The sequence below is a fragment of the Oncorhynchus masou genome, unplaced genomic scaffold (assembly GCF_036934945.1).
Source record: "Oncorhynchus masou masou isolate Uvic2021 unplaced genomic scaffold, UVic_Omas_1.1 unplaced_scaffold_3091, whole genome shotgun sequence".
Classification (NCBI taxonomy): domain Eukaryota; kingdom Metazoa; phylum Chordata; class Actinopteri; order Salmoniformes; family Salmonidae; genus Oncorhynchus; species Oncorhynchus masou.
Window position 1 is genome coordinate 16,181 of NW_027009509.1, and position 27,892 is coordinate 44,072.

Here is a 27,892-nt window from a genome sequence, read left to right on the forward strand (position 1 = left end):
TCTTCGGGCGCTTTCTTCGGGCGCTTTCGGGCGCTTTCGGGCGCTTTCTCGGGCGCCGCTTTCTCCCGGGTCGCTTGCCTTCTCTTGGGGCGCTTTCTAGTGGCGCTTTCGGGCGCGCTTCTTCGGGCGCTGTCAGGGCGCTGCTTTTCTTCGGGCGCGCTTTCTTCGGGCGCTGCTTTCTCTCGGGCGCTTTGCTCTCTTCCAGGGGCGCCGCTTTCTCTTCGGGCGCGCTTTCTTTCTCGGGCGCCGCTTTCTCTGGGCGCGGTTTGCCTTCCAGGGGCGCTGCTTTCTCTTCGGGCGCTTTGTTTTTCGGGCGCTTGTTTTCTCGGGCGCTTTGTTTTCTTCGGGCGCGCTTTTTCGGGCGCCGCTTTTTCTTTCGGGCGCTGCTTTCTCCGGGCGCTGCTTTCTCCTGGGCGCGCTTTCTCCCGGGCGCTGTTCTCTTCTCCAGGGGCGCTTCTTTCGGGCGCTTTGTTTTCTCGGGCGCTTTTTCTTCGGGCGCCGCTTTTTCTCGGGCGCCGCTTTCTTTCTCGCGGCCTCGCTTTCTCGGGGCCTCGCTTTTCGGGCGCCGCTTCTCTTTCCCTGAGCTCGCTTTTCTCAAATTCAAATTCAAACTGCTTTATTGGCATGAAAAACATTGTGTCAATATTGCCAAACAACAATGTATACAATATACATTGTAACAAAATTCTAAATGATAGCAAATATAAAATATAAAAGTGTAGTAAATAATTGCTCTCTTGGGGCGCTCTTCTCCCGGGCGCTTGTTTCTCTTTCTCGGGCGCGCTTTCTCCCGGGCGCCGCTTCTCCCGGGCGCGCTTTCTCTTCGGGCGCTCTTCTCTTCTTCGGGCGCGCTTTCTCTCGGGCGCGCTTTCTCGCGCCCACGCTTTTCTCTCTCGCCTCGCTTTCTCTCGGGCGCCACCCCTCTCTCTCCCTGAGCTCGCTCTCTCAAATTCAAATTCAAACTGCTTTATTGGCATGAAAAACATTGTGTCAATATTGCCAAAGCAACAATGTATACAATATACATTGTAACAAAATTCTAAATGATAGCAAATATAAATATAAAAGTGTAGTAAATAATTGCTCTCTCTGGGGCGCTTCTCTCTCCCGGGCGCTTTGTTTTCTTCGGGCGCGCTTTCTTCCCGTGGCGCGCCTTCTCCCCGGGCGCCGCCGCTTCTTCGGGCGCGTTTTCCCCAGAGCTCGCTCTTCGCTTCTCTCTCTCGGGCTTTCTCTGGGGGCTTTCTCAGGGGGCTTTTTCCGGGCGCCGCTTTTTTCCTGGGCGCTTCGCTTCTTTCTTCGGGCGCTTGTTTTCTCCGGGCGCCGCTTTCTCCCGGGCGCACCCTCTTCTCCCGGGCGCTGCTTCTTCTTCGGGCGCTTTTTCGGGCGCTTTCTCGGGCGCTTTCTAGGGGCGCCGCTTTCTTCGGGCGCCGCTTTCTCTTCGGGCGCGCTTTCTCCGGGCGCTTTTGCCTTCTTCGGGCGCCGCTTTCTCTCGGGGTTTTTTCGCTTCTCTTTCAGGGGGCGCCGCTTTCTCTCGGGCACTTGTTTCTTCGGGCGCGCTCGCTTTCCGGGCTTCTGTCTTCGGGCGCGCTTTCTCCTCGGGGCGCCACTTTCTTCGGGCGCGCTTTCTTCCCGGGCGCTGCTTTCCCGGGCGCGCTTTCTTGGGGCGCTTTTCTTCGGGAGTTTTCTCTTTAGGGGCGCGCTTCTCTAGTGGCGCTTTCTAGGGGCGCCGCTTTCTTCGGGTGCTGCTTTCACCCAGAGTCGCTTTCTCTTTCGGGCGCTTGTTTTCTCGGGCGCTTTCTGGGGTGCTCGCTTTCCCGGCGCTTTCTTCGGGAGCTTTCTCTAGGGGCGCTCGCTTTCTCTTCTAGGGGCGCTGCTTTCTATGGGCGCGCTTTTCTCAGGGCGCGCTTCTTCCCCGAGCTCGCTTTCTCCCGGGCACTTGCTTTTCCCGGGCGCGCTTCCCCAGGGCGCGCTCTCTCTCCGGGCGCTTTCTCGGCGCTCTCTCGGGCGCCGCTTTCTCTCTCTGGGCTTTCTGGGCTCGCTTTCTCGGGCGCTTTCTCCCGGTCGCTTATCTTCGCTTCGCTTTCTCCGGGCGCTTGCTCTCTTGGGGCGCTTTCTAGTGGCGCTTTCTTGGGCGCCGCTTTTCTTTCGGGTGCTCGCTTTCTCCCGGGTCGCTTTCTCCCGGGGTGTTGTTTCTCTCCCGAGGCGGGCTTGGGCGCCGCTTTCTCCGGGCGCGCGCTTTCTTCCGGGCGCTTTCTCGGGCGCTTTCTTCTTCGGGCGCTTTCCTCGGGCGCTTTCTCTTTCGGGCGCTTCTCCCGGGCGCGCTTTCTTTCTCTAGTGGCGCTTTCTAGGGGCGCTCTTCTCGGGTGCTCGCTTTCCCCGGAGTTTTTTCTTCGGGCGCCGCTTTCTCCTCGGGCGCCCACTCACTTTCTCTTCGGGCGCCGCTTTTCGGGCGCGCTTTTTCGGGCGCGCTTTTCCCGGGCGCCGCTTATCGGGAGTTTTTTCTAGGGGCGCCGCTTTTCTTTCTAGTGGCGCTTTCTAGGGGCGCCGCTTTTCTCGGGTGCTCGCTTTCACCCAGAGTCGCTTTCTTCTTCGGGCGCTTTTTTTTCTCGGGCGCTTTCTTCGGGGCACTTTCTGGGGGCGCCGCTTTCTCTTCGGGGCGCTTTCGGGCGCTTCGGGGCTTCTTCTTAGGGGCGCCGCTTCTTCTCCGGGCGCTTTTGCTTTCTTGGGGCGCTTTCTAGTGGGCGCTTTCTCTAGGGGCACTCGCTTTCTTCGGGCGCCGCTCTTTTTCTTCGGGCGCTGCTTTCGGGCGCTTTCTGCTCTTTCTTCGGGCGCTTTCTCTGGGCGCTTATTCGCTTCGCTTTCTTCGGGCGCTTTCTAGTGGCGCTTGGGGCGCGCTTCTGGTGCTCGCTTTCCCTGCGCCGCTTTCTTTCTCCGGGTGCTTGTTTTCTTCCCGAGGCGCGCTTTCTCCTTCTGGCGCCGCTTTCTCCCGGGTGCTTGTTTTCTTCCCGAGGCGAGCTTCTCTTCTCTCTCGGGCGCCGCTTTCTCCGGGCGCTTTCTTCGGGCGCTTTCTTTCTTCGGGCGCTTTCTTCGGGCGCGCTTTCTCGGGCGCTTTCTTTTTCGGGCGCTTTCTCTTCGGGCGCTTTCTTCTAGGGGCGCTTTCTTTCTAGGGGGCGCCACTTTCTAGTGGCGCTTTCTAGGGGCGCTGTTTTGGGTGCTCGCTTTCTCCCCGAGTTTTCTCTTCTTCGCTTCGCTTCTCGAGCGCTGCTTTTCCTCGGGCGCGACTTTCTTCTTCGGGCGCGCTTTCTTCGGGCGCGCTCCCTTTCGGGCGCCGCTTTCTCGGGCGCGCTTCTTGGGGCGCTTTCGGGAGCTTTCTTCTAGGGGCGCGCTTTTTCTTCTAGTGGCGCTCTTCTAGGGGCGCCGCTTTCGGGTGCTCGCTTTCTTCACCAGAGCTCGCTTTTTCTTTCGGCGTTGTTTTTTCTTCTCGGGCGCTTCGGGCGCTTTGGGGCGCTTTCTCTTCGGGCGCTTTCGGGCGCTTTCTCTCGGGTCTCTTCTTTCGGGCGCGCCGCTTCTCCGGGCGCTGCCTTCTCTTGGGGCGCTTTCTAGTGGCGCTTTCTAGGGGCACTCGCTTTCTTCTCTCGGGCGCGCTTTCTCTCGGGCGCTGCTTTTCTTCGGGGTGCTCGCTTCTCCCAGGGCTTGCCTTCTCGGGGTTTTCTCTCTTTAGGGTTGCTCGCTTCTCTCTCGGGCGCTTTGTTCTTTCTTCGGGCGCTTTCGCTTTCCGGGTTTTCGTTCGTTCGGGGCGCCGCTTCTTCGGTGGCGCTTTCTTCGGTGCGCTGCTTTCTCGGGGCGCGCTTTCTCCTGGGGTGCTCGCTTTCCCGGGCGCTTTTCTCTCGGGAGTTTTTTTCTAGGGCGCCGCTTTCTTCTAGGGCGCGCCGCTTCTATGGGCGCGCTTTTCTCGGGCGCTTTCTTCCCCGGAGCTCGCTTTCTCCCGGGCACTTGCTTTCTCTCTCGGGCGCTTTCTCTCGGGCGCTTCTATCTTCGGGCGCTTCTCCCGGGGTTTTCGCTCTTCTCTTGGGGCGCTTTCTCTCTAGGGCGCTCTTGGGGCCGCTCTCTTGGGGCGCTTCGCTTTCTTCGGGTGCTTCGCTTCTCCCCGGGGTGCTTGTTTTCTCCCGGGTGCTTGTTTCTCCCGAGGCGCGCGTCTCTTCTCCCGGGGCGCTCGCTTCTCCCGGGCGCGCTTCTCTCTCCCGGGCGCTTTCGGGCGCTTTCAGGGCGCTCTTCGGGCGCTCTCTCGGGCGCTGCTTTCTTCGGGCGCTTTCCTCGGGCGCTTTCCCTTCGGGCGCTTTCTCCTTGGGCGCGCTTTTTTCTTCTAGGGGCGCCGTCTTCTCTTCTAGGGGCGCCGCTTTCTAGTGGCGCTTCTAGGGGCGCGCTTTCTTCGGGTGCTTCGCTTTCCCCTGGAGTTTTCTTCTTGGGGCGCTTTTCTAGGGGCGCCGCTTCATGGGGCACTTTTTCGTTTTCTTCTTCGGGGCGCCGCTTTCTCGGGCGCTTTCTTCTAGTGGCGCCGCTCTTCTAGGGGTGCTCGCTTCTCCTCCAGAGCTGCTTTTCGGGCGCTTTTGTTTTCTTCGGCGCTTTCTGGGGCGCTTTCTTCGGGCGCTTTCTTCTCGGGCGCCTTGCTTTCTCTGGGGCGCTGTTTTCTTTCTTCGGGCGCTCGCTTCGGGCGCTTTCGGGCGCTTCTTCGGGCGCTTTCTTCTTCGGGCGTTCGGGCGCGCTTTCTCCCGGGCTTGCCTTGCCTCTCTTGGGCGCTTTCAGGCTTTCGGGCGGCGCTTTCTCTCTCGCGCTTTCTCGGGCGCTTCTTTCGGGCGCGCTTTCTTCGGGCGCTTTCTTCCTCGGGCGCTTTCTTCGGGCGCTTTTCTCGGGCGCTGCTTTCTTTCTAGGGGCGCCGCTTTCTTTTAGGGGCGCCGCTCTTCTAGTGGCGCTTTCTAGGGCGCCGCTCGGGTGCTTCGCTTTCTCCCTCGAGTTTTTCTTCGGGCGCTTTCTAGGGGCGCCGCTTTCTTCATGGGGCACTCGCCTTCGGGCGCGCTTTCTTCGGGCGCTTTCTAGTGGCGCTGCTTTTTCTAGGGGTGCTCGCTTTCTCCAGAGCTTTCTTTCGGGCGCTTGTTTTCTCTTCGGCGCTTTCTCTGGGGCGCTTTCTTCGGGCGCTTTCTCTGGGCGCTAAGGCTTTCTCCTGGGGCGCTTGTTTTCTTCGGGCGCTTTCGGGCGCTTTCTTCGGGCGCTTTCGGGCGCTTTCTTCGGGCGCTTTCGGGCGCTTTCGGGCGCTTTGCCTTCTCTTGGGGCGCTTTCTTCGGGCGCTTTCTTCGGGCGCTGCTTTCTTTCAAGGGGCGCTGCTTTCTTCTGGGCGCGCTTCTTTCTTCGGGCGCTGCTTTTTTCGGGCGCCGCTTTCTTCCGGGCGCGCTTTCTCTTCGGGCGCTTTCTCTCGGGCGCTTTCTTTTGGGGTGCTCGCTTTTCCCCAGAGCTCGCTTTCTCTTCGGGAGCTTTTCTAGGGGCGCCGCTTTCTTCGGGCGCCGCTTTTCTCAGAGCTCGCCGCTTTCTCGGGCTTTCTTCGGCTTTCTCTGGGGGCGCTTTCTCAGGGGTTTTCTATCTTCCTGGGCGCCGCTTTCTCTTTTCTGGGCGCTTCGCTTTTCTTCAAGGGCGCTTGTTTTCTTCTGGGCGCGCTTTCCCGTGGCGCCACCTTCTTCTCCGGGCGCCGCTTATCTTCGGGCGCTTTCGGGCGCTTCTAGGGGCGCGCTTTCTGTCTCGGCGCGCTTTTCTTCGGGCGCGCTTTTTCTCGGGCGCTTTTCTTCTTCGGGCGCGCTTTCTTCGGGGCTTCTCGCCTTCTTCGGGCGCCGCTTCGCTCGGGCTTCGTGTCTTCGGGCGCTGCTTTCTTTCGAGCGCTCGCTTTCTCTCTCGGGGCGCCCACTTTCTTCTCGGGCGCTGCTTTCTTCGGGGCGCTTTCTTCGGGGAGTTTCTCTAGGGGCGCTTTTCTAGGGGCGCTTTCTTTCTAGTGGCGCTTTCTAGGGGCGCCGCTTTCTCGGGTGCTCGCTTTCACCCAGAGCTCGCTTTTTCTTCGGGCGCTTTTTTTTTCTTCGGGCGCTTTCTGGGGTGCTCGCTTTCCGGCGCTTTTCTCTCGGGAGCTTTCTTCTAGGGGCGCCGCTTTCTAGGGGCGCTTTGTTTTCTATGGGCGCCGCTTTCTTCGGGCGCTGCTTTCTTTTCCCCGAGCTCGCTTTCTCCCGGGCACTTGCTTTCTCCCGGGCGCTGCTTTCCCGGGCGCCGCCTTCTCCCGGGCGCTTTCTCTCGGGAGCTTTCTCTTCTAGGGGCGCCGCTTTCTTCTAGGGGCGCTTTCGGCGGGCGCCGCTTTCTCGGGCGCCGCTTTTTCCCCGGAGCTCGCTTTCTCCCGGGGCACTTGCTTTCTTTTCCCGGGCGCTGCCTTCCCGCGGGCGCTTTTCTCGGGCGCTTTCTCTTCGGGCGCTCTCTCTGGGGCTTTCTTCGGGCGCTTTCTCCCGGTCGCTTTATCTTCGGGCCTTCCGCTTTCTCCCGGGCGCTTTCGGGCGCTCTCTCTGGGCGCTTTCTCTAGTGGCGCTCTTCTTGGGCGCCGCTTTTCTTCGGGTGCTCGCTTTTTCCTGGCTTTCGCTTTCTCCGGGTGCTTGTTTTTTCCGAGGCGCGCTTTTCTTCGGGCGCTTTCGGGCGCTCTTCGGGCGCTTTCCTCGGGCGCTTTCTCCTCTTTCGGGCGCTTCTTCCCGGGCGCTTCTTCTTTCTAGGGGCGCTTTCTAGTCTAGTGGCGCTTTCAGGGGCGCCGCTTTCGGGTGCTCGCTTTCCCCGGAGCTTTCTTCGGGCGCGCTTTCCTCGGGCGCCCACTTTCTTCGGGCGCGCTTTTCTTCGGGCGCCGCTTTCTTCGGGCGCTGCTTTCTTCGGGCGCCGCTTTTCCCGGGCGCTGCTTTCCCGGCGCCGCTTTCTTGGGGCGCTTTCTTCTCTCGGGAGTTTTCTAGGGGCGCGCTGCTTTCTAGTGGCGCTTTCTAGGGGCGCTGCTTTCGGGTGCTTCGCTTTCTTCACCCAGAGCTCGCTTTCTCTTCGGGGCGCTTGTTTTCTTTCTCGGGCGCTTTCTCGGGTCGCTTTTCTGGGGCGCCGCTTTCTTCGGGCGCTTTCGGGCGCTTTCTTCGCCTTTCTTCGGGCACTTCGCTTTCTCCGGGCGCGGTTTCTCTTTGGGCGCTTTCTAGTGGCGCTTTCTAGGGGCACTCGCTTTTCGGGCGCCGCTTTCTTCGGGCGCTGCTTTTCTCGGGCGCCGCTTTCTGCTTTCTGGGCTTCTCTCGGGCGCTTTCTTCGGGCGCTTTATCTTCTTCGGGCTTCGCCTTTCACGGGCGCTTTCTCTGTCGCTTTCTTCTAGTGGCGCTTCTTGGGGCGCCGCTTTTCTCGGGTGCTTCGCTTTCCTCTGCCGCTTTCTCCGGGTGCTTGTTTTCTCCCAGGCGCGCTTCTTTTCTGTGCGCGCCGCTTTCTTCTCCTGGGCGCGCTTTCTTCGGGCGCTTTCGGGCGCTTTCTTTTCGGGCGCTATTTTCGGGCGCTTTTCCCTCGGGCGCTCTTCGGGCGCTTTCTTCTCTTCTTCTAGGGGCGCCGCTTTCTTCTAGGGGCGCCACTTTCTTAGTGGCGCTTTTCAGGGGCGCCGCTTTCTTCGGGTGCTTCGCCTTTCTTCGAGTTTTCTTTCGGGCGCTGCTTTTCGAGCGCTGTTTTCTCCTCGGGCGCCCACTTTCTTCACTTCGGGCGCTGCTTTCTTCGGGCGCTGCTTCTTTCTCGGGCGCCGCTTTCTCTGGGCACTCGCTTTCCTGGCGCCGCTTCTTGGGGCGCTTTCTAGGGGCGCTTTCTCTTCTAGTGGCGCTTTCTAGGGGCGCCGCTTTCTCGGGTGCTCGCTTCTCACCAGAGTCGCTTTCTCTCTTCGGGCGCTGTTTCTCTTCGGGCGCTTTCGGGCGCTTTTGGGGGCGCTGCTTTTCTCTTCGGGCGCTTTTCGGGCGCTTTCGCCTTTCTCTTTCTTCGGGCGCCGCTTTCTCCCGGGCGCTTTGCCTTTCTTGGGGCGCTTCTTTAGTGGCGCTTTCTCTAGGGGCACTCGCTTCTCTTCGGGCGCGCTTTCTCTCGGGCGCTCGCTTCTCTCTCGGGTGCTCGCTTTCTCCCAGGGGTTTGTTCCTCTTCGGGTTTTCTCTTAGGGTTGCTCGCTTTCTCTTCTCGGGCGCTTTGTTCTTCTTCGGGCGCTTTCGCGCTCGGGGTTTCGCTGCTTCGTGCGCGCTTTCTTCGTGCGCGCTTCTCTCGTGCGCGCGCTTCTTCGGGCGCGCTCTTCGCGGGCGCTTTCTCCTGGGGTGCTCGCCTTTCCGGGCGCTTTCTCTCTCGGGAGCTTTTTCTAGGGGCGCCGCTTTCTCTCTCTTCTATGGGCGCCGCTTTCTCGGGCGCGTTTTCTTCCCCGAGCTGCTTTCTCCCGGGGCACTTGCTTTCTTCTCTCGGGCGCTTTCTTCGGGCGCTGCTCTTCTCTCTCGGGCGCTTTCTCTTCGGGCGCTTTCTCGGGCGCTTATCTTCGGGGTTTTCGCTTTTCTCCGGGCGCTTTGCTCTTCTCTTCGGGCGCTTTCTAGTGGCGCTTCTTTCTTGGGGCGCTGCTTTCTTGGGGCGCTGCTCTCTCGGGTGCTCGCTTTCTCCCGGGTGCTTGCTCTCTCTTCCTGGGGTGCTTGCTTTCTTCCGGGTGCTTGTTTTCTTCTTTCCCGGGCGCCGCTTTCCCTGCGGGCGCCGCTTCTTCTCCCGGGCGCGGGCGCTTTCTCGGGCGCTTTCCTCGGGCGCTTTCTCTTCTAGGGGGCGCTTCTCTTCTAGGGGCGCCGCTTTCTCTCTAGTGGCGCTTTCTAAGGGCGCCGCTTTCTTCGGGTGCTCGCTTTTCCCCCAGAGCTCGCTTTCTCTCGGGCGCTTTCTCTGGGGCGCGCTTTCTTCTTCGGGCGCTTTCGGGCGCTTTCTTCGGGCGCTTTCGGGCGCTTCTTCATGGGCGCACTATGGCTTTCGGGCGCTGCTTTTTCCCCGGGAGCTCGCTTTCTCCGGGCGCTTTTCTTCTTCTCTCTCGGGCGCTTTCTCTTCGGGGCCGCTTTCTCTCGGGTGCTTCGCTTTCTCCCAGGCTCTTGCCTCTCTCGGGGTTTTCTCTTTAGGGTTGCTCGCTTTCTCTCGGGCGCTTTTGTTCTCTTTCTCGGGCGCTTCGCCCGGGTTTCGCTGTCTCGGTGCGCTGCTTCTTCTTCGGTGTGCGCCGCTTCTTCTCTTTCGGGGCGCGCTTTCGCGGGGCGCCGCTTTCTCCTGGGGTGCTCGCCTTCCCGGGGCGCTTTCTTCTCGGGAGCTTCTCTTCTAGGGGCGCGCTTTCTCTCTCTCTCTAGGGGGCGCTTCTATGGGCGCGCTTTCTCGGGCGCTGCTTCTTCCCGGAGCTCGCTTTCTCTCCGGGGCACTTGCTCTCTCCGGGCGCTTTCGGGGCGCCGCTTTCTCTGGGTTTTCTTCGGGCGCTTCTCTCGGGGCGCTTCTATCTTCGGGGGCTTCGCCTTCTCCCGGGCGCTTTTGCCTCTCTTGGGGCGCTCTCTCTTCTAGTGGCGCTTCTTGGGGCGCCGCTTTGGGGCGCTGCTTTCTCTTCGGGTGCTCGCTTTTCCTGGGGTGCTTGTTTTCTTCTTCGAGGCGCCGCTTTCTCGCGGGCGCTTTCTCCTGGGCTAAGGCTTTCTTCGGGCGCTTTCTCAGGGCGCTTTCTTCGGGCGCTGCTTTCGGGCGCTTTCGGGCGCCTTCTTTCCTCTGGGCGCGCTTTCTCGGGCGCTTTCTCGGGCGCTTTCTTCGGGCGCCTTTTCCCGGGCGCCGCTTTCTAGGGGCGCCGCTTTCTTCTAGGGCGCGCCGCTTTCTAGTGGCGCTTTCTAGCGGCGCCGCTTTTCTCGGGTGTCGCTTTTCCCCAGAGCTCGCTTTTCGGGCGCTTTCTGGGGGCGCTTTCTTTCGGGCGCTTTCGGGCGCTCTTCGGGCGCTTTCGGGGCGCGCTTCTATGGGCGCCGCTTTCTTCGGGCGCTGCTTTTTCCCCGGAGCTCGCTTTCTCCCCGGGCGCGCTCTTCTCTTCTCTCTCTTCGGGCGCTTTCGGCGCGCTTTCGCTTTCTGTGCTCGCTTTCTCCCAGGGCTTCTTGCCTCTTCTCGGGTTTTCTTTAGGGTTGCTCGCTTTTCTCTTCGGGCGCTGTTCTTCGGGCGCTTTCTTCGCTTTCGGGCTTCGCTTCTTCGTGCGCGCTTTCTCTCGGGCGCCGCTTCTTTCGGGGCGCGCGCTTTCCTGGGGTGCTCGCTTTCCCGGGCGCTTTCTTCCTGGCGCGCTTCTTTGGGGCTTCTCTCTCTCTCTCTCTCGAGTTTTCTTCTAGGGGCGCTCGCTTTCTAGTGGCGCTCTCTTCTAGGGGCGCGCTTTCTTCGGGTGCTTCGCTTCTTCACCCAGAGCTCGCTTCTCTCGGGGAGTTTTTCTAGGGGCGCGCTTTCTCTCTGGGCTTTCTCTGGGCGCTTTTCTTTGGCGCTTTCTCTCGGGGCGCTTTTTCGCTTTCTCTCTCGGGCGCTCTCTAGTGGGCTTCTTCTTGGGGCGCGCTTCTCTCGGGTGCTCGCTTTCTCCCCCGGCTCGCTCGCTTTCTCTCGGGCGCTTTCGGGCGCTTTCTTCGGGCGCTGCTTTTCTCGGGCGCTTTTCCTCGGGCGCTTCTTCGGGCGCTTTCTAGTGGTGCTCGCTTTCTTTCTAGTGGCGCTTCAGGGGCGCCGCTTTCGGGTGCTCGCTTTCTCCCGGAGCCTTCGGGCGCCGCTTTCTCGAGCGCCGCTCTTCGGGCGCCCGCTTTCTCGGGGCGCCTTCTTCTGGCGCCGCTTTTCTTTCGGGGCGCGCTCTTCTTCGGGGCGCTTTCTTCCGGGCACTTCGCTTCTCTTGGCGCCGCTTTTTGGGCGCTTTCTAGGGGGCGCTCTCTCTCTTCTAGTGGCGCCTTCTAGGGCGCCGCTTTCCGGGTGCTCGCTCTTCTTCACCCAGAGCTCGCTTTCTCTTCGGGCGCTTGTTTTCTTCGGGCGCTTCTCTCGAGGGCTTTCTGGGGGCGCGCTTTCTCTTCGGGCGCTTCTCGGGGCGCTTTCGGGGCCTCTTCTTCGGGCGCGCTTTCTCCCGGGCGCTTTTGCCTTCTCTTGGGGCGCTTTTCTAGTGGCGCTTCTTCTAGGGGCACTCGCTTTCTCTTCGGGCGCGCTTTCTTTTCGGGCGCGCTTTCTCTTCGGGTGCTCGCTTTCTCCCAGGGCTCTTGCCCTCTTCGGGTTTTTCTTTAGGGTTGCTCGCTTTCTCTCTCTCGGGCGCTTTGTTCTTCTTCGGGCGCTTTCTCTCGCTTTCTCGGGGCTTCGGTTGTCTCTCGGTGCGCTGCCTTCGGGCGCTGCTTCTTCTTTTCGCGGGGCGCCGCCCCTCCTGGGGTGCTCGCTTTCCGGGGCGCTTTCTTCTCTCGAGTTTTCTCTAGGGGCGTCGCTTTCTCTCTCTAGGGGCGCGCCTTCTATGGGCGCTGCCTTCTCGGGCGCGCTTTTCTTCCCCGGAGCTCGCTTTCTCCCGGGGCACTTGCTTTCTCTTCGGGCGCTTCTCGGCGCGCTTTCCCGGGCTCTTCTCGGGCGCTTTCTTCGGGCGCTTATCTTCGGGGCTCTCGCCTTCTCCCGGGCGCTTGCTTCTTCGGGCGCTCTCTCTAGTGGCGCTTCTTGGGGGCGCGCTTCTTGGGGGGCGCCGCTCTCTCTCGGGTGCTCGCTTTCCCCGGGGTGCTTGCGGTTTTCTCCCGGGTGCTTGTTTTCTTCCCGAGGCGCGCTTTTCTTCTCCCCGGGCGCCCCTTTCTCCCGGGCGCGCTTTCTCGGGCGCTTTCTCTCGGGGCGCTCTCTCTTCTCGGGCGCTTTCTTCTCTGGGCGCGCTTTCTCTTCTCTTCTAGGGGCGCCGCTTTCTCTTCTAGGGTGCTCGCTTTTCTAGTGGCGCCTTAGCGGCGCCGCTTTCTCTTCGGGTGCTCGCTTTCTCCCCCGGAGCTTTCTCGGGCGCTTCTCTCGGGCGCTTTCTGGGGGCGCGCTTTCTCGGGCGCTTTCTCGGGCGCTTTCTTTCGGGCGCTCGGGCGCTCGCTTCTATGGGCGCGGCTTTTCGGGCGCGTTCGCTTTTCCCCGAGTCGCTTTCTCCCGGGGCACTTGTTTCTTTTCTCCCGGGTGCTTCGCTTTCTCCCGGGCGCCGCTTCTCCCGGGCGCTTTCGAGGCGCTTTCTTCGGGCGCTTTTCTTCGGGCTTCGCTTTCTAGTGGCGCTTCTTGGGGCGCCGCTTTCTTCGGGTGCTCGCTTTCTCTCCGGCGCCGCGCTTTTCCCGAGGCGCTTCTCTCCCGTGGCGCGCCCTCTTCTCCTGGGCGCGCTTTCTCCCGGGCGCGCTTTTTCTTCGGGCGCTGGCCACTCGGGCGCTTTCTCTCCCCTCGGGCGCGGGGCTTCTTCCCCGGAGCTCGCTTTCTCCCGGGGCACTTGCTTTCTCTCTCGGGGCGCTCTCTCTCGGGCGCGCTTCTCTCTCTCAGGGCTTTCTCTCGGGGCGCCCTCTCTCTCCCGGGTCGCTCTCTATCTTCGGGGCCCGCCCTCTCCCGGGCGCTTTGCCCTCTCTTGGGGCGCCTCTCTCTAGTGGCGCTCTTCTCTCGGGGTGCTCGCTCTTCTCCCGGCCGCTTCTCTCTCCCGGGGTGCTTGCTTCTCCCGAGGGCGCGCCTCTCTCCCGTGGCGCGCCCTTCTCCCGGGCGCGCGCTCTCTCGTGGCGCGCTTTCTTCGGGGCGCGCTCTCTCTCTCTCTCGGGGTGCTCGGGTTTTCTCCCAGGGCTCTTGCCCTCTCTCTCGGGGTTTTCTCTCTCTTTAGGGTTGCTCGCTCTTCTCTCTCTCGGGGCGCTTTGTTCTCTTCCGGGGCGCTCGTCTTCGCTTTCCGGGCTTGTTCTCGCGCGCCTTCTCTCGGTGCGCGCTTTCTCTCGGTGCGCGTCGCTTCGGGGCGCGCTCTTCTTCGGGCGCGCCCTCTCCTGGGGTGCTTCGCTTCTCCCGGGCGCTTTCGGGGAGTTTTCTTCTAGGGGCGCGTTTTCTCTCTCTCTTCTAGGGGCGCGCTTTTCTAGGGGCGCGTCTTCTATGGGCGCGCTTCTCGGGGCGCGTTTTCTTTTCCCCGGAGCGCTTTCTCCCGGGGCACTGCTTTCTCTCTCGGGCGCTTTCTCGGGGCGCGTCTTCTCTCTCTCTGCCTTTCGGGCGCTTTTCTCTCGGGGCGCTCTATTCCTCGGGCTTCGCTTCCCGGGGCGCTTGCCCTCTCTCTTTCGGGCGCTCTCTCTTTCTAGTGGCGCTTCTCTTGGGGCGCCGCTTCTTGGGGCGCCGCTTTCTCTCGGGGTGCTCGCCTTCTCCCGGGTGCTTGTTTTCTCTCCCGGGTGTTGTTTTCCCGAGGCGCGTCGCCCTTCTCCGTGGCGCGCTTTCTTCCCGGGGCGCCTTCTCTCCGGGCGCTTTTCCTCGGGCGCTTCTTCCTTCGGCGCCGCTTTCTCTTCTCTTTCTAGGGGCGCCGCTTTCTCTCTAGGGTGCTCGCTTTCTCTAGTGGCGCTTTTAGCGGCGCTGCTTTCTCGGGTGCTGCTTCTCTCCCCCCCGGAGTTTTTCTCTCGGGCGCTTTCTTCGGGCGCTTTCTGGGGCGCTTTGGGCGCTTGGGCGCTTTTTCGGGCGCTTTCTCTTTCGGGCGCTTTCTCGGGCGCTGCTTCTATGGGCGCCGCTTTCTCGGGCGCTGCTTTTTTTTCCGGAGCTCGCTTTCTCCGGGCACTTGTTTCTTTCTCCTGGTGCTCGCTTTCTCCTGTGGCGCTGCTTCTCCCGGGCGCTTTCTCGAGGGCGCTTTCGGGCGCTTTCTTTCGGGGCTTCGCTTCTAGTGGCGCTTCTCTGGGGCGCTGGCTTTCTTCGGGTGCTCGCTTTCCCCGGTTCGCGCTTTCCCAGGCGCTTCTTTCCTGCGGGCGCGCTTTCTCCTGGGCGCGCTTTCTCTGGGCGCGCTTTCTCTTCCCGGGCGCTACGCTTTCTTCGGGAGTTTCGCCTACTGGGCGCTTTCCTCGGGCGCCGTTTTCTTTTTCCCCGGAGCTCGCTTTCTCTCCCGCACTCGGCTTTCTCTTCGGGCGCTTTCTCTCGGGCGCCGCTTTCGGGCGCTTTCTCGGGCGCTTTCTCCTGGTCGCTTATCTTCGGGCTTCGCCTTTTCTCCGGGCGCTTTTGCCTCTTCTTGGGGCGCTCTTCTTCTAGTGGCGCTTTCGGGTGCTCGCTTTCTCCCTGGGCCGCTTTCTCCCGGGTGCTTGTTTTCTTCTTCCCCTGCGGCGCGCTTTCGCCTTCTGGCGCTTTTCGGGCGCTTTCTTCGGGCGCTTTTCCTCGGGCGCTTTCGGGCGCTTTTTTTCCTGGGCGCTGCTTTCTTTCTTCTAGGGGCGCCGCTTTCTTTTCTAGTGGCGCTTTCAGGGGCTTCGCTTTCTCGGGTGCTCGCTTTCTCCTCGAGTTTTCTTCGGGCGCCGCTTTCTCCTCGGGCGCCACTTTTCTTCGGGCGCCGCTTTTCTTCGGGCGCCGCTTTCTTCGGGCGCTGCTTCTTTCTCTGGGCGCCGCTTTTTTTGGCGCCGCTTTTTGGGCGCTTTCTTCGGGGAGCTTTCTCTAGGGGCGCCGCTTTCTTCTAGTGGCGCTTTTTCTAGGGGCGCTGCTTTCTTCGGGTGCTCGCCTTCACCAGAGCTCGCTTCTCGGGTGCTTGCTTTTTCGGGCGCTTTCTTCGGGCGCTTTCTGGGGGCGCGCTTTCGGGCGCTTTCGGCGCCTTTCGGGGCTCCTTCCTTCTTCTTCGGGCGCCGCTTATCTTCCCGGGCGCTTTTGCCTTTCTCTAGGGGCACTCGCTTTCTTCTTCGGGCGCTGCTTTCTTTTCGGGCGCTTTCGCTTCCTTTCTTCGGGCGCTGCTTTTTCGGGCGCCGCTTTCTGGGCTCTTTCTTCACTTGGGCTTTCTCTCGGGCGCTCTTCTCTTCGGGCGCTTTGATTTTCGGGGCTTCGCTTTCTCCCGGGGCGCTTTTGCCTCTCTTGGGGCGCTCTCTTCTAGTGGCGCTTCTCTCTTGGGGCGCTTTTCTCTCGGGGTGCTCGCCTTTTCCCCCGGGCTTCTCTTCCCGAGGCGCGCGCTGTCTTCCCGTGGCGCGCCCTTCTCCCGGGGGCGCTTTCTCTTCGGGCGCTTCTTCGGGGCGCTTTCTTCGGGCGCTTCTTTCGGGCGCTTCTCCTCGGGCGCTTTCTAGGGGCGCTCTCTCTCTCTCTCTCTTCTCTCTAGGGGCGCCTCACTTCTCTCTCTAGTGGCGCTTTCTAGGGGCACTCGCTTTCCTCGGGTGCTTCGCTTTCCCCGGAGTTTTCTTCTTCGGGCGCGCTTTCTCGAGCGCCGCTTTCTTCCTCGGGCGCCACTTTCTTCGGGCGCGCTTTCTTTCGGGCGCGCTTTCTTCGGGGCGCGCGCTTTCTCCTGGGCGCCGCTTTCCCTGGCGCTCGCTTCTTGGGCGCTTTCTCGGGAGCTTTCTAGGGGCGCCGCTTTCTTCTTCTAGTGGCGCCTTCTCTCTTCTAGGGGCGCCGCTTTCTTCGGGTGCTCGCTTTTCTTCTTCACCAGAGCTCGCTTTCTTCTTCGGGCGCTTGTTTTCTTCTTCGGGGCGCTTTTCTCGGGCGCTCTTCTGGGGGGCGCGCTTTTCTTCGGGCGCTTCGGGCGCTTTCTCTTTCTTCTTTCTTCGGGCGCGGGCTTTTCTCTGGGCGTTGTCTTTCTTGGGGCGCTTTCTAGTGGCGCCTTTCTTTCTAGGGGCACTCGCTTTCTCTTTCTCGGGCGCCTTCTTCTTCTCGGGCGCCGCTTTCTTCGGGTGCTCGCTTCTTCTCCCAGGGCTTTTGCCTTCTTCGGGGTTTTCTTCTTTAGGGTTGCTCGCTTTCTCTTCGGGGCGCTTTGTTCTTCTCTTCGGGCGCTTTCGCTTTCGGGCGCTTTCTCCGGGTGTTGTTTTCTTCTTCCCTGAGGGCTTTCTTCCTGTGGGCGCCCTTTCTCTCCCCGGGCGCGTTTCTTCGGGCGCTTTCTCGGGCGCTTTCTCTCGGGCGCTTTTCTCGGGCGCTTTCTCTCGGGCGCTTCCTCTCCCGGGGCACTTTGCTTTCTCTCGGGCGCTTTCTTCGGGCGTCGCTTTCTCTGGGTTTCTCTATTCGGGCTTCGCCTTTCTCCGGGGCGCTTGCCTTCTCTTGGGGCGCTCTTCTCTTCTAGTGGCGCTTTTCTTCTTGGGGCGCTTCGTTTTCTTGGGGCGCGCTCTCGGGTGCTCGCTTTCTCCCCGGGTGCTTTTCTCCTCCGGGTGCTTGTTTCTCCCGAGGCGCCGCTTCTTTCCTCCCGGGCGCGCTTTCTTCCGGGCGCGCTTTCTCTCTTCGGGCGCTTTCGGGCGCTTTCGGGCGCGCTTTTTCGGGCGCTTTCCCTCGGGCGCTTCGGGCGCTTTCTCCCGGGCGCCTTTCTCTCCCTGGGCGCCGCTTTCTTTTCTAGGGGCGCCGCTTTCTTTCTAGGGGCGCGCTTTCTAGTGGCGCTTTCTCTAGGGCGTGCTTCGGGTTTCTCCCCCGAGCTCGCTTTCGGGCGCTTTCTGGGGGCGCCGCTTTCTGGGGCGCCGCTTTCTTTTCGGGCGCTTTCGGGCGCTTCTCTTTGGGCGCTTTTTCGGGCGCTGTTTATGGGCGCCGCTTTCTTCGGGCGCTGCTTTTTCCCGAGTTTTCGCTTTCTCCCGGGCACTTGTTTTCTTTTCCCGGGCGCCGCTTTCTCTGTGGCGCCGCGGGCGGGCGCTTTCGAGGGCGCTTTCAGGGCGCTTTCTTCGGGCTTCGCTTTCTAGTGGCGCTTTCTTGGGGCGCCGCTTTCTTCGGGTGCTCGCTTTCTCCCCCGGCTTCGCGCTTTCCGAGGCGCTTTCTCCGGGCGCGCTTTCTCGCTTTCTGGCGCGCTTTCTTTCGGGCGCGCTTTCTTCGGGCGCTGCTTACTTCGGGCGCTTTCTTCCTCGGGCGCTTTTTCTTCGGGCGCCTTTCTTCGGGCGCTTCTCTTTTCTCCTGGGCGCCGCTTTCGGGCGCTGCTTTCCTCTGGCGCTGCTTTCTAGGGGCGCCGCTTTCTTTCTAGGGCGCGCTCGGGTGCTCGCTTTCCCTGGAGCTTTCTCTTCTTTGGGCGCTTTCGGGCGCCTTTCTATGGGCGCCTTTTCGGGCGCCAGCTTTCTTTTCCCCGGAGCTCGCTTTCTCTCCGGGGCACTTGCTCTCTCTTTCCCCGGGCGCCGCTTTTCCCGTGGCGCGCGCTTCTCTCCCGGGCGCTTTCTCGAGGCGCTTTCTCTTCTCAGGGCGCTTTCGGGTTTTCGCTTCTAGTGGCGCTTTCTTGGGGGCGCTTTCTCTCGGGTGCTCGCTTTCCCCCGGCTTCGCTTTCCCGAGGCGCTTTCTTCTCCGTGGCGCCGCTTTCTCCCGGGCGCGCTTTCTCCGGGCGCGCTTTCTCTCGCTTTCTTCGGGCGCCACTCGGGCGCTTTCTCCCTCGGGCGCTTTCTCTTCGGGCGCTTTCTCTCGGGCGCTTCCTTCCCGGGCGCTGCTTTTCTGGGCGCTGTTTTCCCGGGCGCGCGCTTTCTAGGGGCGCTGCTCTCTCTCTCTCTCTTCTCTTCTAGGGCGCGCTTTCGGGTGCTTCGCTTTCTCCCGGAGTTTTCTCTCGGGCGCTCTCTCTCTCGGGTGTTTCTCTGGGGGCGCCGCTTTCGGGGCGCTCGGGGGCGCTTTCGGGCGTCTTCGGGCGCTTTCTCGGGGCGCTTTCTCTTTCGGGCTTTCCCGAGGCGCGTCGCCTTCTCCCGTGGGCGCGCCCTTCTCCGGGGGCTCTCTCTCGGGGCGCTCTTTCTCGGGCGCTTTCTTCTCTCGGGCGCGCTCTTTTTCTGTGCTCGCTCTCTTTCTGTGCTCGCTCTTCTTTCTGTGCTCGCTCTCACTCTGGGCTCTCGCTGTCTCACTCTCTCAGGGCTATCTCTCTCTCGCCTCTGTGCTCGCCTCTTCTCTGCTTGCTCTCTGTGCCGCCGCCGCCGCTCTCTCTCTCTGTGCTCGCTCTCTCTCTGTGCTCGCGCTCTCTCTTCTGTGCTCGCTCTCTCTCTTTCTGTGCTCGCTCACTCTGGGCTCTCGCTGTCTCACTTTCTCTCAGGACTCTCTCTCAGGGCTATCTCTCTCGCTCTCTCTCTCTCTCTCTCTCTGTGCTCGCCTCTTTCTCTGCTCGCCGCTCTCTCTGTGCTCGCGCTCTCTCTTTGTGCTCGCCTCTCTCAGGGCTCTCCCTCCTCGGGGCCGTTCTGTCTCCCCTCGGGCGCTCGCTCTCTCTCCCTCGGGGCGCGCTTGTCTCCTCGGAGTGCTCGCCCTCGCTTCTCCCTCGGGGCGCGCTCTGTCTCCCTCGGAGTGCTCACTCTCCCTCCCTCGGGGCCCTTGCTCTCTTTCCTCGTCCTTGCTCTCTTTCCCTCGGGCGCTCGGCTTCTTTCCTCGGGGCGCCGCTCGGGGCTCTCTCTCTCGGGCTCTCTCTCTCGGGGTTCTCTCTCTCCTCGCTCTCTCTGTGCTCGCTTCTCTTTCTGTGCTCGCTTCTTTCTCTTTCTGTGCTCGTTCTTTCTTTTCTGTGCTCGCTCTCTCTCTCTGTGCTCGCTCTCTTCTCTGCTTGCTCTCTGTGCTCGTCGTCCTCTGTGCTCGCTCTCTCTTCTGTGCTCGCTTCTTTCTTTCTGTGCTCGTCTCTCTCTTTCAGTGCTCGCCTCTGTGCTCGCTCTCTTCTCTGCTCGCCCTCTTCTCTGCTTGGTTTCCTGTGCTCGTCATTTTCTGTGCTCGCCGCTTTCTCTGTGCTCGCCGCTTTCTCTCTGTGCTCGCCGCTTCTCTCTGTGCTCGCTCACTCTCTCTCTGTGCTCGCCGCTTTCTCTCAGGGTTCTCTCCCTCGGGGGCTCGCTTTTTCCTCGGTGCGCGCTTTCTTCTCGGGCGCGCCTCTTCAGGGCGCGCCTTCTCTCAGGGCGCGCGCTCTCTCTCATGGCGTCTCTCTTTCGGTGCGCGCTTCTATCTCGGGCTTCGCTTTCTATCTCGGGGCTCTCGCCTCTATCTCGGGCTTCGCTTCACTTCACTCGGGCTCTCGCCTTCACTCGGGCTCTTCTCAGGACTTCTCGCTCTCTCGCTCTCTGTGCTCTCTCTCTCTGTGCTCGCTCTCTGTCTCTCAGGGCTTTTCCTCGGGCGCCGCTTTCTCCTCGGTGCGCCGCTTCTCTCTTCGGGCGCGCTTCTCTCCTCGGGGGGCTTTTTCCTCGGTGCGCCGCTTTCTTCGGGCGCGCTTTTCAGGGCGCTCGTCTTTCTCTCGGGCGCTTCTCTCTCTCAGTGCGCGCTCTATCTCGGGCTCTCCTCTTCACTCGGGGCTTCGCTGTCGGGGCTCTCTCTTCAGGACTTTCTCTTCGCTTCTGTGCTCTCTCTCTGTGCTCGCTCTCTTTCTCTGCTTGCTCTCTGTGCTCGCCGCTCTCTGTGCTCTCTTTCTGCTTGCTCTCTGTGCTCGCCGCCGCTCTCTCTCTCTCTGTGCTCGCTCTCTCTCTGTGCTCGCGCTTCACTCGCCTCCCTCTCGGGGCGCGCTCTGTCTCCTCGGGGCGCGCTTCTCTTCCTCGGGCGCGCTTCTCTCTCGGGGGCTCGCTTCTTCACTCTTGGGGCTCTTCACTCGGGTTCTCACTCTCTGGGCTCGCTTCTCCTCGGGCTCTCGCTTGTCTCCCCTCGGGAGTGCTCACTTTCCCCTCGGGGCGCGCTTCTTCCTCGGGGCGCCGCTTCTTCTCCTCAGGGCGCGCTTTCTCTTCTCGGGCGCCGTCTTCTCTTCGGGCTTCGCTTCTCACTCTTGGGGCTCTTCACTCAGGGCTCTCACTCTCTGGGCTCTCGCCTTCTCCCTCGGGCGCGCTTCTCTCCTCAGGGCGCGCTTCTCTCCTCAGGGCGCGCTCTCTTCTCCTCGGGCGCTCGCTTTCTCTCGGGCTCTCGCTCTCTCACTCTTGGGGCTCTCTCACTCTCTGGGCTCTCGCTTTCTCCTCGCGCGTTCGCTTTCTCCTCAGGGCGCTCGCTTTCTCTCTCGTCTCGCCTTCACTCTTGGGGCTCTCTCACTCGGGCCTCTCTCTGTGCTCGCTTTCTCTCTGTGCTCGTCTCTCTTTCTGTGCTCGCTCTCTCTCTTTCTGTGCTCGGCTCACTCTGGGCTCGCTGTCTCACTTTCTCTCAGGACTCTCTCTCAGGGCTATCTCTCGCTCTCTCTCTCTCTCTCTGTGCTCGCTTCTTTCTCTGCTCGCCGCTCTCTCTCTTTGTGCTCGCTCTCTCAGGGCTCTCCTCCCTCGTGGCTCTCGCTCTCTCCTCGGGCGTCGCTCTGTCTCTCGGAGGCTCGCCTTCTCCTCGGGCGCGCTTGTCTCCTCGGATGCTCGCCCTCCTCCTCGGGCGCTGCCTCTGTCTCCTCGGGGCGCTCGCCCCTTCTCCCGGGCGCCGGCTTTGTCCCCCTCGGAGTGCTCGCTTCTCTCCCTCGGGCGCGGGCTTGTCTCCTCGGAGTGCTCACTCTCCTCCTCGGGCCCTTGCTCTTTTCCTCGGGCCCTTGCTCCTTTTCCTCGGGGCGCTCGCTTCTTCCTCGGGCGCGCTTCTTCCCCTCGGGGCGCTGCTCTTCGGGGGCCTCTCTCGGCTCTCTCTCCTCGCCCTTCTCTGTGCTCGCTCTTCTTCTGTGCTCGCTTCTTTTTCTTTCTGTGCTCGCTCTCTCTCTCTCTGTGCTCGCTTCTCTCTGTGCTCGCTCTCTCTCTCTGTGCTCGCCTTCTTTCTCTGCTTGCTCTCTGTGCTCGTCGCTTCTCTGTGCTCGCTCTCTTCTGTGCTCGCTCTTTCTCTTCTGTGCTCGCTCTTTCTTTCAGTGCTCGCTCTCTCTGTGCTCGCTTCTCTTCTGCTCGCTCTCTTTCTCTGCTTGCTCTCTGTGCTCGTCGCTTCTTCTCTGTGCTCGCCGCTTCTCTCTGTGCTCGCTCTCTCTCTGTGCTCGCCGCTCTCTCTCTCTGTGCTCGTCGCTCTCTCTCTCTGTGCTCGCCGCCGCTCTCTTCTGTGCTCGCCGTCTTCTCTCTGTGCTCGTCGCTCTCTCTTCTGTGCTCGCCGCTTCCTCTTCCCCGGGCGCGCGCTCTGTCTCCCTCGGAGTGCTCACTCTCCCCTCCTCGGGGGCCCTTTGCTCTTTTCCTCGGGCGCGTCGCTTCTTTCCTCGGGGCGCTCGCTTCCCCTCGGGGCCCTTGCTCTCTCCTCGGGGGCCGCTTTTCCCTCGGTGCGCGCTTTTCGGGGCGCGTTTCTTTCAGGGCGCGCTCTTCTTCGGGGCGCCGCTGTCTCTCGGGGCGCTCTCTCTCTCTCTCTATCTCGCTTCGCTTCTATCTCGGGCTTCGCTTATCTCGGGTCTCGCCTATCTCGGGCTTCGCCTTCACTCGCTTCGCTTCACTCGGGCTCTCTTCAGGGACTCGCTCTCTTCGCCCTCTCTGTGTTTTCTCTCTGTGCTCGCTTTCTCAGGGCTCTTTCCTCGGGGCGCTTCTCCTCGGTGCGCGCTTCTCTTCTTCGGGCGCGCTTCTCTCCCTCGGGGCTCGCTTTTCCTCGGTGCGCGCTTCTCTTTCTTCGGGCGCGCTTTTTCAGGGCGCGCTCTTCTCCTCGGGCTCTCTCTCTCAGTGCGCGCTCTCTATTCGGGCTCTCGCTTTCACTCGGGCTCTCGCTGTCGGGGCTCTCTCTCTCAGGACTCTCTCTCGCTCTCTGTGCTCTCTCTGTGCTCGCTTCTTCTCTGCTTGCTCTCTGTGCTCGCCGCTCTCTCTGTGCTCTCTTTCTGCTTGCTCTCTGTGCCGTCGTCGCTCTCTCTCTCTGTGCTCGCTTTTCTCTGTGCTCGCGCTCTCTCACTCTCGCTCTCCTTTCGGGGCGCCGCTCTGTCTCCCTCGGGCGCGCTCTCTTCTCGGGCGCGCTTCTCTCTCTCGCTCTCGCTCTCTCACTCTTGGGGCTCTTCACTCGGGGTTCTCACTCTCTGGGCTCTCGCTTCTCTCCTCCTCGGGGCCCGCTCTGTCTCCCTCGGAGTGCTCACTTTCTCCTCGGGCGCGCTTCTCTCTCGGGGCTTCGCCTCTCACTTGGGGCTCTCTCACTCGGGCCTCACCTCTGGGCTCGCTTCTCGGGCGCCGCTTTCTCTCCCTCAGGGCGCTCGCTTCTCTCTTTCGGGCTCTCGCCTCACTCTTGGGGCTCTCTCACTCGGGGCTCTTCTCTGTGCTCGCTCTCTTCTGTGCTCGCTTCTTTCTGTGCTCGCTCTCTCTCTCTTCTGTGCTCGCTCTCTTTCTGTGCTCGCTCTCTTTCTGTGCTCGTCTTCTCTCTTCTGTGCTCGCTTCTCTTTCTGTGCTCGCCTCACTCTGGGCTCTCGCTGTCTCACTTTCTCTCAGGACTCTCTCAGGGCTATCTCTCTCTCTCTCTCTCTCTCTCTGTGCTCGCTCTCTCTTTCTGTGCTCGCTCTCTCTTTCTGTGCTCGCTCCTCACCTGGGCCTCGCTCTCTCTCTCTCTCTCTCTGTGCTCGCTCTCTCTTTCTGTGCTCGCTCTCTCTCTCTTTCTGTGCTCGCTCTCTCTTTCTGTGCTCGCTCTCTCTTTCTGTGCTCGCTTCTTCTTTCTGTGCTCGCTCTCACTCTGGGCTCTCGCTGTCTCACTTTCTCTCAGGACTCTCTCTCAGGGCTATCTCTCGCCTCTCTCTCTCTCTCTCTCTCTCTGCTCGCTCTTCTTCTCTGCTCGCTCGCTCTCTCTGTGCTCGCCGCTCTCTCTTTGTGCTCGCCTCTCTCAGGGCTCTCCTCCCTCGGGGCGCCGTTCTGTCTCCCTTGGGGCGCGCTTCTCCCTCGGGGCGCGCTCTGTCTCCTCGGAGTGCTCGCTTTCCTCGGGGCGCGCTCTGTCTCCCTCGGAGTGCTCACTCTCCCTCCCTCAGGGCCCTTGCTCTCTTTCCTCGGGGTCTTGTTTCCCGGGCGCGCTTCTCTTTTCCCTCGGGGCGCTGCTTCTCTCGGGGCTCTCTCTCTCTCGGGGCTCTCTCTCTCCTCGCTCTCTCTCTGTGCTCGCTTCTCTTCTGTGCTCGTCTTTCTTTCTGTGCTCGCTCTCTCTCTCTCTGTGCTCGCTCTCCTCTCTGTGCTCGCTCTCTCTCTGTGCTCGCTCTCTTTCTCTGCTTGCTCTCTGTGCTCGTCGTCTTCCTCTGTGCTCGCTCTCTTTCTGTGCTCGCTTCTTTCTTTCTGTGCTCGTCTCCTCTCTCTTTCAGTGCTCGCTCTCTCTCTGTGCTCGCTCTCTTCTCTGCTCGCTCTCTTTCTGCTTGCTCTGTGCTCGCGCTCTCTCTGTGCTCGCCGCTCTGTCTCTGTGCTCGTCGCTCTCTCTCTCTCTGTGCTCGCCGCTCGCTCTCTCTCTGTGCTCGTCGCGTTCTCTCTGTGCTCGCCGCTCTCTCTCTCAGGGTTCTCTCCCCTCGGGGCTCGCCTTTCTTTCCCTCGGTGCGCGCCCTCTCTCTCTCGGGCGTCGCTCTCTTCTCAGGGCGCCGCCTCTCTCTCGGGCTCTCTCTCTCAGTGCGCTCGCTCTCTATCTCGCTCCCGCTCTCTCACTCGGGGCTCTCGCTGTCGGGGCTCTCTCTCAGGACTCTCTCTCTCGCCTCTGTGCTCTCTCTCTGTGCTCGCTCTCTTTCTCTGCTTGCTCTCTGTGCTCGCCGCTCTCTGTGCTCTCTTTCTCTGCTTGCTTCTCAGCTCGCTCGCGCTCTCTCTCTCTCTGTGCTCGCTCTCTCTGTGCTCGCGTCTTCACTAAGGCTCTCCTTTCTCGGGCGCGCTCTGTCTCCCGGGGCGCGCTCTCTTCCTCGGGCGCGCTGCTTCTTTCCGGGCGCTCGCTTTCGTCGCTTCACTCTTGGGCTTTTACTCGGTTTCACTTGCTTCGCCTTCTCCTCGTCTCGCTTGTCTCTCGGAGTGCTCACTCTCTCTCCTCGGGCGCGCTCTCTTCGGGCGCGTTTTCTTCTCGGGCGCCGCTTTCTCTCGGGCGCGCTTCTCAGGGCGCTGGGCTTCTTCTTTCGGGGTCTCGCTTCACTTGGGGCTCTCCTCACTCGGGGCTCACTCTCTGGGCTCGCTTCCTCGGGGCGCCCGCTTCTTCTCTCTCAGGGCGCCGCTTCTTCTTCGGGGGTTCGCTCTTCACTCTTGGGGCTCTTCACTCGCTCTTTCTCTGTGCTCGCTTCTCTTTCTGTGCTCGCTTCTCTCTCTCTGTGCTCGCTCTCTCTTTCTGTGCTCGCTTCTTCTGTGCTCGCTCACTTGGGCTCTCGCTGTCTCACTTTCTTCAGACTCTCCAGGGCTATCTCTTCTCGCCTTCTCTCTCTCAGTGCCGCTGTTGCTCGCGCTTCTCTGTGCTTCGCTCGCTCTTCTCTTGTGCTCGCTTTCTCAGGGCTTTCTCTCAGGGCTCTGCTCTCTGGGCGCTGCTCTGTTCCCCCCTCGGGCGCGCTCTTCTCTCGGGCGCGCTTGTCTCCTCGAGTGCTCACTCTCCCTCCCCTGGGCCCTTGCTCCTTCCTCGTCCTTGCTCCTTCTCCGGGCGCGCTTCTTCCCCCTCGGGGCGCTCGTTCTCTCGTCTTCGGGCTCTCTCCTCGCTTCTCTCTCTGTGCTCGTCTTCTTCTGTGCTCGCTCTTTCTCTCTCTCTGTGCTCGCTCTTCTTTCTGCAGCTCGTCTTCTTCAGTGCTCGCTTTCTCTCTCTGTGCTCGCTCTCTTCTGCTCGCTCTCTTCTCTGCTTGCTCTCTGTGCTCGCCGCTCTCTCTGTGCTCGCTCGCTCTCTCTGTGCTCGCCGCTCTCTCTGTGCTCGCCGTCTCTCTCTGTGCTCGCCGCTCTCTCTGTGCTCGCTCGTCTCTCTGTGCTCGCCGCTCTCTGTGCTCGCCGCTCTCTCTCTCTGTGCTCGCCGCTCTCTCTCTCTGTGCTCGCTCGCTCTCTCTCTCTGTGCTCGCTCGCTCTCTCTCAGGGTTCTTCTCCCTCGGGGCTCGCTTCTTTCCCTCGGTGCGCTCGTCTCTCGGGGCGCCGTCTTCTCTCAGGGCGCCGCTCTCTCTCGGGCGCCGCTCTCTCTCTCTCGGTGCGCCGCTCTCTTCGCGTCTTCGGGCTCTCGCTTCGCTTTCACTCGGGCTCTCGCTTCACTCGGGCTCTCTCTCTCAGGACTCTCGCTTTCTCGCTCTGTGCTCTCTCTTCTGTGCTCGCTTTTCTCTTCAGGGCTCTTTCTCTCGGGCGCCGCTTTCCATCGGGTGCGCGCTGTCTCTCTCTCGGGCGCTCTCTTTCAGGGCGCCGCTTTCTCCTCGGGCTCGCTTCTTTTTCTCGGTGCGCCGCTTCTCTTCTCGGGCGCCGTCTTCTCAGGGCGCCGCTTTCATCTCGGGCTTCGCTCTTCACTTCGGGCTCTCGCTGTCGGGGCTTTCTCTCTCAGGACTCTCTCTCGCTTTCTGTGCCTTCTCTCTGTGCTCGCCGCTCTCTCTGTGCTCTCTTTCTGCTTGTTCTCTGCTCGCCGCTCTCTGTGCTCGCCGCTTCTCTTTTGTGCTCGCTCTTCTCAGAGCTCTCTCCTCGGGCGCGCGTTCTGTCTCCTCGGGCGCTCGCTCTGTCTCCCTCGGGCGCCGCTTTCTCCTCGGGCGCTCGCTTGTCTCCTCGGGCGCCGCTTGTCTTCCTCGGGCGCCGCTTCTCCTCGGGCGCGCTTTCTCTCGGGCGCCGCTCTCTCCTCAGGGCGCCGCTTCTCTCTTCGGGGCTTCGCTCTCACTCTTGGGGCTCTTCACTCGGGCTCTCACTCTCTGGGCTCTCGCTCTCTCCCTCGGGCCCTTGCTCTCTTTCCTCGGGCGCGCCTTTTTCCTCGGGCGCTGCTTTCCGGGCTCTCTCTCTCGTCGCTCTCTCTCGCTCTCTCTCTGTGCTCGCTCTCTTCTGTGCTCTCTTTCTTTCTGTGCTCGCTCTCTCTCTCTCTCTGTGCTCGCTCTCTCTCTGTGCTCGCTCTCTCTCTGTGCTCGCTCTTCTTTCTGCTTGCTCTCTGTGCTCGCTCCTCTTTCTGTGCTCGCTTCTTTCTTCTGTGCTCGCTTCTCTCTTTCAGTGCTCGCTCTCTCTCTGTGCTCGCTCTCTTCTCTGCTTGCTCTCTGTGCTCGCCGCTCTCTCTGTGCTCGCCGTCTCTCTCTGTGCTCGCCGCTTCTCTCTGTGCTCGCTCGCTCTTCTCTCTGTGCTCGCCGCTCTCTCTCTCAGGGTCTCTCTCCCTCGGGGGCTCGCTTCTTTCCTCGGTGCGCCGCTTCTCTTCTCGGGCGCGCTCTCTCAGGGCGCGCTCGCTCTCTCGGGCGCCTCTCTCTCTCAGTGCGTCGCTCTCTATCTCGGGCGCTCGCTTTCTCTTCGGCTCTCGCCTTCACTCTTGGGGCTCTTCACTCTCGGGTTCTCACTCTCTGGGCTCTCGCCTTCTCCTCGGGCTCTCGCTCTGTCTCCCTCGGAGTGCTCACTTTCTCCCTCGGGCACTCGCTCTCTCCCTCGGGCGCGCTTCTCCCTCGGGCGCTCGCTTTCTCCCTCGGGCGCGCTCTCTCCCTCAGGGCGCTCGTCTTCTCTCTCGGCTCTCGCTTTCTCACTTTGGGGCTCTCTCACTTCGGGGCTTCACCTCTGGGCTCTCGCTCTCTCCCTCGGGCGCTCGCTTCCTTCTCCTCAGGGCGCCGCTTTCTCTCTTCGGGGCTCTCGCCTCTCACTCTGGGGCTCTCTCACCTCAGGGCTCTCTTCTCTGTGCTCGCTCTTCCTCTGTGCTCGCTCTCTCTTCTGTGCTCGCTCTCTCTCTCTGTGCTCGCCTCTCTTTCTGTGCTCGCTCTCTCTTCTGTGCTCGCCTCACTCTGGGCTCTCGCTGTCTCACTTTCTGTGCTCGCTCTCACTCTGGGCTCTCGCTGTCTCACTTTCTCTCAGGACTCTCTCTCAGGGCTATCTCTCTCTCTCGCTCTCTCTCTCTCTCTCTCTCTCTCTCTGTGCTCGCTCTCTTTCTCTGCTCGCCGCTTTCTCTCTGTGCTCGCTCGCTTCTCTCTCTTTGTGCTCGCTCTTCTCAGGGCTCTCTCTCTCAGGGCTCTGCCTCCCTCTGGGCGCTGCTCTGTCTCCCTCGGGGCGCTCGTCTCTCTCCCTCGGGCGCTCGCTCTGTCTCCCTCGGAGTGCTCACTCTCCCTCCCTCGGGCCCTTGCTCTCTTTCCCTCGGGCCCTTTGCTCTCTTTTCCTCGGGGCGCTCGTCCTTTCCCTCGGGCGCTCGTTCTTCGGGCTCTCTCTCTCGGGCTCTTCTCTGTGTCTCGCTCTCTTTCGTGTGCTCGCTCTTTCTCTTTCTGTGCTCGCTCTTCTCTCTCTGTGCTCGCTCTCTCTCTCTGTGCTCGCTTCTCTCTCTGTGCTCGCTTCTTTCTCTGCTTGCTCTCTGTGCTCGCTCTTTCTTTCTGTGCTCGCTTCTCTCTTCTCAGTGCTCGCTCTTTCTCTCTGTGCTCGCTCTCTTCTCTGCTCGCTCTTTCTCTGCTTGCTTCTGTGCTCGTCGTCTCTCTGTGCTCGTCGCTCTCTCTGTGCTCGCCGTCTCTCTCTGTGCTTGCTCGCTCTCTCTGTGCTCGTCGTCTCTCTCTCTGTGCTCGCTTGCTCTCCTCTCTGTGCTCGCCGCTCTCTCTCTCAGGGTCTTCTCCTCGGGGCTCGGCTTCTTCCTCGGTGCGCGCTTCTCTTCGGGCGCGCTTCTCCTTCTCAGGGCGCGTCTTTCTCTCGGGCGCTTCTCTTCTCTCCGGTGCGCCGCTCTCATCTCGGGCTTCGCTCACTTCGGGCTCTCGCCTCTCACTCTCGGGCTCTCGCCTTTCACTCGGGCTCTCTCTCTCAGGACTTCGCCTTCTCTCTCGCCTGTGCTCTCTCTCTCTGTGCTCGCTTCTTTCTCTCAGGGCTCT

At 61.7% G+C, this 27,892-nt stretch overlaps 2 protein-coding genes across 2 annotated transcripts; both read right to left on the reverse strand.

Moving 5' to 3' along the window:
* Positions 1-6,600: 6,600 nt before the first annotated feature.
* LOC135534167 (axoneme-associated protein mst101(2)-like) lies at positions 6,601-26,558 on the reverse strand (the record flags this gene model as incomplete). Its single annotated transcript, XM_064961278.1, is given in 16 exon segments — positions 6,601-6,732; positions 6,734-6,784; positions 7,268-7,645; positions 7,806-8,255; positions 8,946-9,346; positions 9,480-10,125; positions 10,474-10,762; positions 11,535-11,720; positions 12,973-14,170; positions 14,504-15,011; positions 15,134-15,519; positions 15,632-16,168; positions 16,231-16,855; positions 20,549-20,688; positions 23,315-23,380; positions 26,366-26,558. Coding segments are annotated over 16 exon segments (6,186 nt in total), but the record flags the coding sequence as incomplete, so codon positions are not given.
* Positions 26,559-26,889: 331 nt separating this feature from the next.
* On the reverse strand, positions 26,890-27,318 carry LOC135534168 (putative uncharacterized protein DDB_G0271982; the record flags this gene model as incomplete). The annotated part of the gene is made up of 2 exons (XM_064961279.1): positions 26,890-26,997; positions 27,148-27,318. Coding segments are annotated over 2 exons (279 nt in total), but the record flags the coding sequence as incomplete, so codon positions are not given.
* Between the last annotated feature and the right edge of the window lie 574 nt (positions 27,319-27,892).